The sequence below is a fragment of the Lissotriton vulgaris genome, chromosome 7 (genome assembly GCF_964263255.1).
Source record: "Lissotriton vulgaris chromosome 7, aLisVul1.2, whole genome shotgun sequence".
Classification (NCBI taxonomy): Eukaryota; Metazoa; Chordata; class Amphibia; order Caudata; family Salamandridae; genus Lissotriton; species Lissotriton vulgaris.
The window spans coordinates 495,235,685-495,248,896 of NC_141695.1; the positions used below are offsets into that span (position 1 = coordinate 495,235,685).

The following is a 13,212-nucleotide window of genomic DNA, read 5'->3' on the forward strand; positions in this document are numbered from 1 at the left end:
TATATCCGACCCTGTTAACAGGAAAGGCCTGGAATGTGCCTGTGACGTCATAATAAAGGGCGATTCTTTGCAGCATATGGCGAAATAAAATCATTAACTTCAAATTCGAACATAAACAGATGCAGAAATTACTGAATGCGATTTTTCAGTTCAGTGTTGCTCAGTACACAATAATGATCAAGAGGCAGGGAAAGATAGTTCAATACTGTGGAAAGGAAAAAGGTTCTATTTCAATGTTTGGCCTCCAGTTTTTGGGTTGTCTGTTTGCAGACACAGAGAACACAAGAGCTTTAAATGAGGGCGCTGAGCAGAAAAATAGAAGCTGGTGGTAGGAAAAACTAGTAGAACTAGGAAGCCAAACAAGAAAAACTGTGGAAAACATAAGCAAATTTGAAATAGGGGAAAGTCAAATATCACCACATCATGTTTAATGTCGGTAGAGAAAGTTAACTTTTAGCAAACCTTTATCTGTCAAAAAAATAGGAAGGGCAAGTGCCCAGGTGGAAACATGTATTTCACTTCCACAATACCTACATTGCTATTACTGGACAACTATCACCTAAGGAAGCAGAAATTGACAATTTACCTGATCAAACAGAAGAAAGACAGAAACAGTGGTGCCCATTAAAATGCAAAGACAGTGCAACAGTCCCTCACCTGCACTCCTCGCAGTCTACTGCTGCCTTGCGGAGACACGCTGCGCCCGTCTGCCTGGGATACTGGTGACACTGGAAGTAGATAATGGCTGTTTGGGGATGGTGGAAGACTTATGTGCTGTGGGCTGTGCACAGTTCCAAGCGGAGAATGCTGGGGCGAACACTGCGGACTTAAAAATGTAGAAGATATGGCATTTTGCCCTGATGAGTCCATACAATGGCTGTTGAGAATGTGAGAGATTTGCTGTGAAGCACATGATCTCATATTGTCCGGGGAACTGCTCGGTTGTGTCTTTATAGACATCTGCTCTGATGCAAAAGGACAACTAGAAACAGGGTTTTCCTGCTTGATGGGCACTCCAAAGAAATGCTGGGACATTATGTGCTTTTCCTGGGAGGCACTGCTTTTTTTTCTCTTTTGAAGCTGCAATTTCAGTTCTTCAACCTGCCTCTGCTCCTGTTGGAGTTTCCAAGTGAGTTCATTAATGACCTTTTGCTTCTCCACCAGCATTTTGTCCTTCTCTGCATCCATGACTTCCAGGTCACACTGGAAGCTGCCTCCATTCATGCTACTCATGAGGCTTTCTTCTGCACTGAGATGCGCTGGAGAGGGCTGCAGGCCATACTGAGGGGACGACATTGGTCTGTCGCTGAAGGTATCTGGGAGAGACCCTCCAACTGAAAGATCAGACGATGCTGGAGAAATTGGCGGGGTGGAGCTGGTGCTTCCAAACTGATAAAATCCATTTGACAAAACACTTGGAGATGGATGAGACTGGTAATTTGTCAGCGAGTTGTTGGGTGTTACTGGAAAGGTAACAGTAGTTATGTCATTAAATGGTGGCGCTGAGTTACCCCCACAGTCTTGGAAAGGTCTAAGGCGTTCCATAAGTGCGGTTTTTGTTCCAGATACTGGCAGGCCTCTTATTCTGAGCTGTTGCCTCAGCTCTGACACCTGAAAAAAATGTGATGAATATCAGTTTTAAGGGTAAATTGTATCAGTTCTTGAATGAAAAAACTATTGTAAGAATGTCTTAAAATGCACATGATGGTAATGCAGCAATAAACATTATGCTAGCATTGCCCGTTCTATGATTGGCATCCTAGTACCTGCTGAAGATTTAAGTTCTCCTTCATCTCTTGTTAGTGAATCCCACACAAAATCAACATTTTCTATTCACTTCAATAGAAGTACGGAAAGATAGACAAATTGCTTAAAGCTTAGGGCATTCAGCAGTATGGTGTTGTGTGTGTGTTACAGGTAACTATTGGGTTCCACAGAACTTTGGCCCAGGAGTTACCTTTTCTAACTCATTGGACCAACTTTGTATTGGAATATCCCTTTCTACACTTTTTCTCCTCGCATACTGTATCTATCTAAACTGACTTCAACCAGTTCACTCAAATACCAACTTCTAATGATCATTAATGTGACACAAAGTTAGATAACACAAGATTTAATTTGCTACTCTTTAGTTCATGTATTCGTCCATTCTTTGCTTCTTTGCCACCATGATATCTGAATATTAGGTAATGGCTGTCGAAGAGCATGGCAGGGATCAAAATTGGCTACACAGTGTAACAAGCCTTGCAAATGCCGACATGTCTGGCTTATGAATGCACTGTCAAAACAGGCCTACAAACCCATGTATGTTAATGTATGTCCTCCTCACATCTATGCTGCTGCCACACAAAAATACCATTTATGATGTAGTTATCTCAGACACTTTAATAGCATTAACAGGGCATGAGTGTGCCGATGTAGGTGAAAGCTCAGGATACTGGATAAGGAAAATGATCACAGCAGTGTAGGGGCAAACACATTTTTGTGGAAGCACATACTCTATCCAATCAAAACATGTACTTTGTTACCTCCTTCAAACTGAAGCGTGTGGGCGGTGCCAGGTTCGCTATACTAGCTCCCAGCTACTGGAATTCCCTGCCCTCCGAAATTAGATCTTGCACATACCTTTGGGCTTTAGGAAACTCCTCAAGACTTGGCTGTTTAGACAAGCTTACGTGTAAGTTTCCAGGAATCCGGCACCTCTTAGAGCAGCGCCGGTGTACGTGCGCTATACAAGAACTTGTTAACATAACATAACATAACTTCTGGTTCCCAACTTGCGTGTGCAGCCCAAAGCCCCTCTCCTGGCGATTCTCATAAAATTGTCTGGCAACAGCTCCGTTGTCAAACCAGATCATAAAAACGGACTCTCTATTAAGGAGGGACACACAGTAAAGCATGTTCCCTCAACGTCCCTTAGCTATCAGAACAGAATTAATGCCGGATCTTTGGCATTGTTTTCAACATAATAAGCAGTGGTTCTAATGATAAATTAGTTTATTCCAGCATTCGTATTCAGATGTTCATCCTACATTTTTTCTCATTTGAAGCAGAGCCTAACCGGACAGAAGGCGACAAGTTGATTGGCCTTGAATTCATAGCTTGAGGTCAAATTAAATATGCAAGAATTGAAGTACCTGTCAGAATATAGTGCCGCAGGACCTTTGATTTTATTACAAAGAATACATTTTGTGTTATGTAACAAACTTAAATTCAATCTTGTGCAATATTATAAAATACAAAAAAGTGTCTTTATTAAATGCGGTAATGAAGAACATGATGTATTCTGGAAACTGAAGCCGACATGAGAATTATTTTGGAAAGACTATTAGTACATAACAGTTTTGCAGACTTACAAAATACAGTGCATCATGCATTAGTTTCACGAATGTTATAGTACAGGAGGTGAAGATGCTTCTCCTGCTGTTAAAAGGTAATTACAATCTGCAGATACAATGGAAATTATTTTAAGCTACTAGAACATGCTATTGGAACATGGTGAAGACAAATTTACCTTTAGGTCATCAAGGTTGGAAGGTAGGGGGCCTGGTTTAACAGATGAGGCATTGGACTGCCCTGAGAATGTGGTTTTCACTGGAGACAGGGAGGGACTGCTGCCTGTAGAAGAGTTTGAGCTTCTTACCATGTGCTCACTTGGTTGCCTTAAAATACAAAATTACAAGGTTAGTTAAAGACTGGTGCTTTCCCAAACTAAAGTTTATTGGACTTCTGTAACCAGGGATGGTATAGCTGTCTGGCATGCAGCAAGTCCAACATCTGGTGCTCAACCATTTAACACTAATTAGAGTTAATACATGCCTTGAATATATAAATCGCTTGCACCAATGACGTGGTCATTCATACTATGAAGATAGATCAGCATATTATGGCTTTTTGCAGTCTGAGTTTTAATCCAGTTGTGGAGAAATCCATTGTTGTTACTATCTCTAAACTGAGATTTTCCTACCCCGTGGCAAGAAAATCAAGATTTTATTAAAGACATGTAGGAGATATTATATGTTTTTCCTCCTTTCTTTTTCGATTCTCAGAAGCAAGATTGGGCATCGATCTTCCCAGTACAGGTTCACAGATGGGAACATGCACAGACCACAGGAGGATTCCCTCTAATTACATGGTCTAAGGAAAAATGCAAATGAGGAGGTGTCTCTTCAATAATGTGTGGCTCCTGAACCAGTGAAAGGTATTTTGTACACAGAAGAGAAGCAATATAATTCATGGCTCACCCATTAGTCTTCTGCACCTGTGCAGTAGTTGAAAGCAGGGACTGAAGATTTTCAGGGCAATATGTAGCATTAAATTATAGATGGGGAAAAAGTGAATTTCGGGGACGTTTTTCCTCTCTGGGCTTTTTGTTCTATTTGATGTCACTCAGAACTCCTCAGTGAAAAGTATCACCTGAATTCACAGTTATAGATCTAGATTTCTATATGTGTGTATGGCTCTCATTGGGAGCCTCTATTGTTTATTTCAGTTTATGAATCTCTTAACCCACTGCTATGGTATAACAACAGTTAATAATAAAACTGATTACCCACCGTTGGGATGTCATAAAGGCCTTCAAGCTGAGCTCTGCTTATCTGCTTTGAATGAAATCAGAAAGCACAGCTCCAGGATGGGGAAAGAAGGCAAGGAAAGTGGTGGGGGTTGGTCAAGGATGGCAGGTAAGTCTTATTTCTTAACCTTTGGGACAGGGATACATAACAGACACCATATCATGTATGGGTCCCTCATAATCCCTCTGCCACTGCACAGCAGAGGGAAGCAGGGGCTGAGGGTTTTGGGGGCCATGCATAACTTAAATTATAGATGGGTAAAAAGTAAATTACAGGGATATTTCAGCGGCGGCTGCCACTAACAAAGGGTGGTGGGAGTGCTAGGGGGTAGCGTGCGGGGGGCGTGTTCATAATAATTTCGACAAATTACCTGAAGCTAACGGCCACCTCCCATGTCGCTCCTGCTGGCCTCTTCCTGGTCCCAACAGCACCTGGGACAGACTCCTATCCTATCCCAGTGCGGCAGAGCAGTGTGGGAATTGGCCTGAGCGGGCTGGAAAGACGCTCTGCCCAGGTCATGGGGTCTGTGGGGTTTCTCCAGCCTGGCTGCTGAGTGCAGTGAGGCTGGAGAAACCTAAGTGCGTATGTGTGTTTTGGTCAGTCTGAGGCAGCCAGCAAAACACATATTTGCATGTAAGGAGTGCACAAGCACTCCTCCTCCCGCCTCTCATGCCCGCCCACCCTGCACAAGCTGGCTTAGAGCCGGCAAATGGAAAATAAAATGATGCTAGAACAACGTTCCTCCACCATTGAGGAGGAGCAACTTCTGGCTATTTTTCCCCACGGGTTCTGAGTGATATCCTAGACAAATTGAGGTTTCCTCTCGTTGTCTATTTAATATCTCTCAGAACCCCTCGGTGAAAAACATCACTGTAATTCACTTTAACCCATCTTTAATTCTATTGGTTTGGCATTGCCTCCATAGGAAGCCTCAGCCATTTACACCTAATACTAGATCTGGTAACTCACTTCTATTATATAGCAACAGTTGATAACAAAACTCATTATCCACTGTTCTATGTCATAAAGGCCTTCCAGGCTAGGCTGACAGGACTATCTTAGGTCTGCCAGTGCTTGTCTGCTTAAACCGAAAGTGAAAGCAGAGCTGCAGGATGGAGAAGGAAGGCAGGTACATTTGTAAAAAAAATATTTACATTTTGGACAGAGATATCTAATAGAGGCCATATTATGTATGGCTCCCCCATCCCTCCTCTGCCCCTGCGTAGCAGTAGAAACTGACTTTTGGACCCAGACATTGCAGATGGGTTGAAAAGTCAATTACAATTATGATTTCCACCCTGGGGTTCTGAGTGACATCATAGACAATGAGAGCTTTGCTCTCGCTGTCTATTTGATGTCATTAAGAACTCTTTGGTGAAAAGCATCCCATTAATTAACTGTTACCCATATATAATCCCATATATTATTTAAAATGTTATTATTATCAAACAATCTGATTGTAACTGGCAAGAAAAAGCCACGCTTTTCAAGCACTGAAAAAATGTGGCTGTTGAAACTTCCTGCTTATTATGAATGAATGTGCTTTCCTTCTAAAGTGCTGTACAAATGTGTATGTAAATGATAAAATAAACGAATAGGGTGGTCATAATTCGTCATTCCTTCAAGGGAGAACTGTTTAACTGATAACCAAAAATGGAGAAACACGAACCCCACAGAAATATTTAGCAATGCATGGAAGTGAATTGTGACCTATGAATTTTCTCGACAGTGAAAAGGCAGGAATCGGGATACTTTCAGAAAGGCAAGTAGGTACAGAAGAGTCATTTTGCCACTTCCCTTGGCCATCAGACGTAGTGCATCACTTGCACTACTTCTAGAATGAATCTGATGCCCTCTTGCTCAGGGGCAGCTCCTGCGTGAGAGAGGAGGAGAGTCGCCCGCCACCTAAATTGCCCCAAAAGCCCCAAACATTAAAAATAAAATAATAATAAAGTTAATTTATTACCATTTTTTTTTCTTCCACCCCATCCAGAACTGTGGACCAGCACGGGGTGGGACTTGCTGAGTCAGCAGTAGGGAGGATGGAGGTCTGCCTGGGTGAGCCAAAGTGCATATGTTCCTTTGCCCGGTCGTCATTGGATGGCTAGCCAGGCATACGCACTTTGAAAGATCTAACACAAGACAGCTGGGTTAGAGGAAGTGCAGCGCTCATGTGTCCTCAGGAGCGACAAGAGAGCCCACTCCCTCCAATCCTGGCGCTGCTCTCATGCTGTTGAGATCAGCGCCAGGATTGATTAAGACAGTTGGCAGGGGTCCGCGTTGGAAGGCAGGAGCAGGAGTACGTATAGTGAGGAGGAGGGCGCGTTCAAGGTAAGTGTTTTTTATTTTTATTTATGCCCACCACCCATTTGCCCGCCTCACCACTCCCCATAGATGCCAGCCGTGACTGCTGTGTGGCTCACTACCGGGTGACCACCATCTACGCCTCTTCCGAAAAGGCAGAGATGATAGTGATGTGACAAATATTTTTGCTCAGCAAAGGATTGTTTTTACCAAAGGAGTGGGCTTATTGGACCCACCATCTTGCAGATTTATTTGTTCAGGTTTACGTATCAATTAATTGATGGCCTCTCCACATTTAGAACCGATGCTATTACCACTACCCCTCAAATGAATCCACTTGATTTGCCAGAACAAGGTGGATCCCTGCTTAAGCTGCCCTGCCCTAAACTCCAACTTCAATTTCTGCTTTCAAGAAATTGTCCCAAAGCTGAGGAAAACAGTAATTTGACCATATTTCCAATTAAATTTCAGTCTAGATTTTGCAGTAGCTTGCACTGGTAGTACTTCTGAATTTCAGAAATAATCCTGGCTTACTCTTGAAATTCATGAGTAAGACAGGAGTAATAACGGAGTAGGTTACACTTACTCATACATCAATCTTTGTAAATCTGGCCTGTGTGTATGTGTGGGCATTTGTATAGGATAAACCTTGTACAGGGGTAGTGGGTCACTGCACTTAGCCATTGCCAACAATATTATCCAAGATCATTAGTTATGTGGAATAAAGTTATAGTAGACTGAAAAAGTAAGACTTTTTTTATAGTATTGTGATAGTATTCCTTGAAGAGGCACCCTTTATCTAAAATGGAGGAGGGTCTGGGCATGTCTAATTGTTATGGGGATGTTGTTACAGATCCTGGTTGTGTTAATGGGACAGTCATTTTTTCTCACTTCTTTTTTTTCTTTTCTTTGATTCTTGTCAGGAGTTGTTCTGGCTGTGGTTATGGTGTGATCTTTTGGAGGTGGTTACTTTTTTAACCAGCCACGTGGGAAAGCCATTGCTCTGATGTGGAAAACCTGCAACCTTTTGTAGGCATGCCTCCTATATTTTAGGCTGCTTGGAGCTTAAAGATCGTGGAACCAAGAAAGCATGCAGAACAGTTGGATAATTTTCAGCCAGAGGAAAGGCCTACTTTGAAAGCATGTTACAGTCTCTTTTACAATTTGTGTGAGGCACTTTGATTTTTCAGGGAACATCTCCTCAGCCTTAAGGGGGCTAGCTGTCCCTACCTGTGAAAGTGTGCAGCCTTCTCAGAAAGAAAACAGTATTGCCCCACTCAAAGGATTTCTATTTTTGTAAAAATAAAAAAATAAACTGACTAAGCATTGAAAAAGGGAGCTCCTGCCTTCCACAGAATTAAACATACTAGACAAACCTGAAAGATTGAACTGACTCCGATAAAAAAAGTTAGAATTGCAAACTACATTTGACTCGTGCAACCCTCCAACACTCACCCAATCTCATCTATTCAAGGGTTGGTCTTGCTTGCTTCCTAGGTATTTCTGAACTCCTATGCAGTGAGATATTTTTCCTACCGCTCCCACCAATTTGCACTGAAATTTTCTTTTCTCATTGTTTCTACAGTTTAATAATTTTTAAATCACTTATCCGATTTTATCCCTCCATGTCTATGACTTTTATACATGTAATCCAGCTTGGTTAGGGACAATGAGGTTGCACTTTCTTACACGTTTATTGTTGTTTAGAGCACTGTATTGAGGGCTAGGCAACATTTTCGTTACACTGGTTTAATCTTGCATCATTTCTGGCCTTTTGCTTTACGGTTGTTTTGTAAAATTCCCAACATTACGCCATTACGCCTGGTTGCATAATTGAACACTGTTCGGGTAAAAATCCTATCGCAGGAGCATGGCAACAATGCTAACAACCAGAACACGAGTGTCTGTTCTCGGCTTTTATGGTTTTTCCCTATTTTTTTTGCAAAAAATGTGTCATCATGTCCAAAATGAACATGAGGATGCATTTCACACTAAATATTGTGCTAAATGCTAAATTTCAATTTCAGAATTTCAGAAATTTTGTGAATTACGCAAAAATAAATTACGCAAATGCCACACACCCCTAATTTTATCAAACATTATAACTCACACACATTTTTCTCTAAATTTGCTTTGTGGCTCAGTCTGTCCAAGAGTCAAGGCAGGCTCAGGGCATTATGAAGTGACCTCCTGTGTGAACTCACAGACTTCATTAGGGATGCGACTTCTCTCCAACATAGCTCGCCATGTTCTTTCATTCAACACGGCTTCCGCTTTTCTTTCATTCATCATATCACTAAAAAACGCTGAACTGTGTCGGAAAGGGACAATAGTCGCATCCAAACCCAAGAGCACTTACTTGAGCTGGGACTGGTGAAGGCCTTGATAGTTGAAATGGTGCTGCTGCTGCTGGCTGAGTATCTGCAGCTGGAGAAAGAGCTGCTGCTGCTGGAGCAGCCTGGCGTAGGCAGAGTCCATGGGGGGTGGGGACTTCTCTGCCTTCTGGTCCGGCGGAATGTACTGATGGTACTTCAACTTCTTTACCTTCGGCTTGGTGTCCTTGGGCTTCTTGTGGCGGTTCTTGTCACAGGACAGCTTGGACTGTGCATCACAGGGAGGAAGATCACAAGTAATCAGATGACAATGTGAATGTGTGCATGCCCTTAATTAAAGAAAGATTCCTGTTAATTTGATGTGGGACTGGAACATGCCAAGTCACAGTTCAGTACGGGCAGGCGAGGGGAAGTTGTATTTAGTTGTCTACTATTAGCTTAGTAGCTGGGAGTACCCACTCTTGAAACCAACGTGTAACCTGGAGATCACAGACTGAAATCCTGGCAGGGCTGAGTCTGCCTTTCTGTCTTGTAAGAACGATAACATAACAGCCATTGAAAGGGGCAACAATAATGCATATTATTTAAGCAGCAAAAGCCAATTCAGTTTGTGATGTACATTAAAGGAAAGACTAGAAATGAAGCATTACTGACCATAGCCAGTCTATAATGATAGTTATTGGTCCTCGACCAAATTTTGGACTCGAGACGCAACAAAGTACGCACAAAAAGAGTAATAGGCCATACTATTACTATTGACTTGATCCAAGTTCAATGAATAAATGTGTCTGCCGTGCCCATCTCACGTCCTTCCTCATTCAGGTGCCGGCTGAACGATAATTTCAACTAAGAGCCTATATCAGTAATGATGTAAATTCAGAACAACCTGATTGGTCAGCTCACTCTCAACGTTCCAATGAATGGCACATCATAACGGTGCTAGGTTAAGGGCACAGTTCTAAAGTCTGCACCAGAGGGCTGACAAATAGCTATATAGCAGGTAGGACATTAACGACAATTAAGGTTGCATGATAATGGAATGCAGAAGGTACTTGGGGCCTCATTTATGAAAACTGTCATATCGCTGCGACAAAACAGCGATGCAACAGTTTTCACTGCGGCCTCCTTGCGACATGATGGATGCGCCGTATTTAATGTACGACACTGCATGTCACAAAGAATGAAAGATATGTCAGGAATCCTGACACATCTGTCGGTGTAAAAGTCACACATTGCTGGAGTTGTGACATAAGCATGACACAACTCCAGCAATGCATGAGGCAGGCCTATACACACTGCATTGCATCACTCTTACATCTGCTATGAGGCAGGCGTAAGGTTTTGATGCAGTGGCGTCCTTAAAGAGGCACAGTAAAATCTGATAGATTTCACTGCGCCACTCCTACAAGGCTTTGTTGCATGGGAACGCCCACCCTACATACATTAGACCTGATGCAGGTATAATGTGGCGCTGGGCATTACAAGGTGACACAGCTGCCTATATGCATCACTTGTAAATATGGCGCAACGTGGTGCATTGTTTACGCCACCGTAGCGTCAAGAAAAGTGACGCAAGGGCAATGCAAAAGTGTCCCAAGGAAGACATAAATAAGGCCCTTGGGCTTCTGATAACAAGCCATCTGTAAATCATGGTATTTTGCAATGGAAAGACATGATTTACAGAATAGAGTTCAAGTTTCTGCTCAGCATTAGCAGTGTCTGTCCTATCCCTCTGTGTCCAGCAGTTGGTTTTAATGGGCTGGAGTTGGAGGGGGTCCATTACTTTCACAAGTCCACTCGTTCTAATGTTTGGAAAGATTTTGCAGTGCTTCAGTCACACACAGTGGGGGAGGGAGCTGCAGTTTGCTGCACAACTAAGCTGGCTCTGTGCTGTGGAAAATGTAAGCAGTCGTCTCTGGCGCGCTCCCAGGCACGCGCCGCCGAATGAGACTGTGCTGATGGGTTTGAAGAGTCTGCTCATCATGTTCTTCTCATAAATAACGGGAACACTAATGCCTTTTCCCTGACACACACACAGGGATCTTTGGGTGGCATTACACTTTTGGCATCTCCTTGTAGGTTTGCCTGTTTTGAAAGACTATATTAGCGGCATTTCAGACCCAAATGGCCTTCTGGGACAAAATCTGAGGATGGCTATGTCCCATAACCGGCCCCATCACCTCACTGCACCACACATGAAACCTAGATTCTGGGCAACAATACAGAGCCTTCTAAAAGAAAATGCAAATGGAGGTGACGAGGATCGCAGTCCCTACTGGTGAAAAGACCTCAACCTTAGAACGTCCTATCAACACTTTGGGAGCCCAAGTGAACTATATAGTTTGGGCACAAAAACAACGCCGGTAAAAAATCAAAGCAAGTTGAGCAGTGACTGCTGAGATCTGAGCGTGATCTGCTAGTCGCAGATCCGAATCATGCCAAAGTCGAATCAGCCTTTCAGCTTTCCGAGGTCAGTAAAATACACAGAAATTTCAATCAGTTAATAGTAACTGCATATAAAACAATGTACTATGTAATGTGCGTTTAATGCATGATAGATTTTTATTGTATTAATAGTATCTAGTAAGACAGCAGCTGATGCATCCCTCTACAAACAGACATTCAGTCGGCTCTGTGCACTATTACCAAGATAGTCAGTCAGCTACAGTACCAAGAGACCTAACCTCAGGGAGGCCTGACTACTACCTCTCTTCTTAGCAGTCTATCAGCATCCTATAGGCTTCTACATCTCAGTCCAACACCCTTCACAGTCTTTCATGTGACCACCATGACCATCTTTCCTCCTCCTGAACCCCAGACATTTTCCTTTCCCCACTTTTCCCTGTCTTTCTTCCTCATTTTTACTTTCCACTCTCTGGTCCCCTAGCCTCAAAGAATCCGCACACCCTCCAAACTTTGGGCCAGATGTAGAGTTTAGTGGGTGGGTACTCCATTACAAACATGGCTTTTGTCCCATTCGTCTTAAGATATAATGCACTTGTAATAAGACAGGATGGTGCGCTACATATGTGATGGAGTAACTGCCTAACAAACTCTAAATAAGGCCTTCTGAGCTCTACGCCCCGGTACCTTACTCAATCTGACCACAGCCTCCTCTGCGGCATGCCAGCCTCCAGCACCTTTCTCTCTTTGATTCGCTGCACTTGCATCTCTCCCATCTGCCCGCTGCTTATGTCTTCCTCTCGTCCACCCTGCAGCATCTTTCTATTCCTGATTCATCGGTGACATGCACAATCTACTCTTGCATCTTACACCTTCCTTCCTCTGCCCTCATTTGCTCTGCATATTCCTCTTTTTGATGCACCTCCCCCTTCTCAGCCCCACGCCCCTACTCTCTACTACGGGAAGAGGAAGAGAGGACCAGGCGGGGATGGAATCGACAGATGTGCTATAAATGGTACACGGATCAACTCAGCAGTGCAGCATATCATTATGTGATAATAAAACACCGAGTGTTAACAGCGAGGTGGACTAACAGGCAGCCCAAACCATTCGCGGGGTCCGCGACTTTCTCGTCAAGTTACTTCCCCAACCCCCCGGCCCTCATGACCAAGTTACTTCTCCCTCCACCCCTTTCTAATGGAATGTGCAACACGGGCCAAAAGATGAAAACCTTGCTCATTATGCTGCACGTGACGTCTGGCAGTTGGAGCCCGGAAGTATGACCGTATTACCCCTATTTAGTTTCATTTTCATTGGCTCTCCTTCTGCTGTCAAATTCAGTTTAGGTTACTCTGCGCTGCTTTTAAGACACGTCTACTGTTCCAACCTCTAGTCCTATCCGAGACGCTGTTTTGTTCTTTGATTTACAGCTTTTCCCTGCTATATTCATTTGCCGTTGCTTTTTATCATGTTTTTCAATCATCGCTCATCTCTTTTCCGATTATAATTGCATTGTTATTTATTTTATGTATTATTTTTTCTTTACATTGCGGATAGCCTAAACCGAGCACCGCGAATTGTGCACCAAAAAGGAAATA

At 43.1% G+C, this 13,212-nt stretch overlaps 1 protein-coding gene across 6 annotated transcripts in view; it reads right to left on the bottom strand.

Moving 5' to 3' along the window:
• MYOCD (myocardin) overlaps nt 1–13,212 on the bottom strand; it is a 184,382-nt gene that overhangs the window by 40,317 nt on the left and 130,853 nt on the right. For all 6 annotated transcript variants that reach the window (XM_086930585.1, XM_086930587.1, XM_086930584.1 and 3 more), the window contains 3 exons: nt 9,238–9,479; nt 3,515–3,662; nt 658–1,611 (listed from right to left, as the gene is read on the bottom strand). In XM_086930585.1, the coding sequence (XP_086786711.1) occupies nt 658–1,611; nt 3,515–3,662; nt 9,238–9,479 (1,344 nt within the window). The remainder of the gene's footprint in view (nt 1–657; nt 1,612–3,514; nt 3,663–9,237; nt 9,480–13,212) is intronic.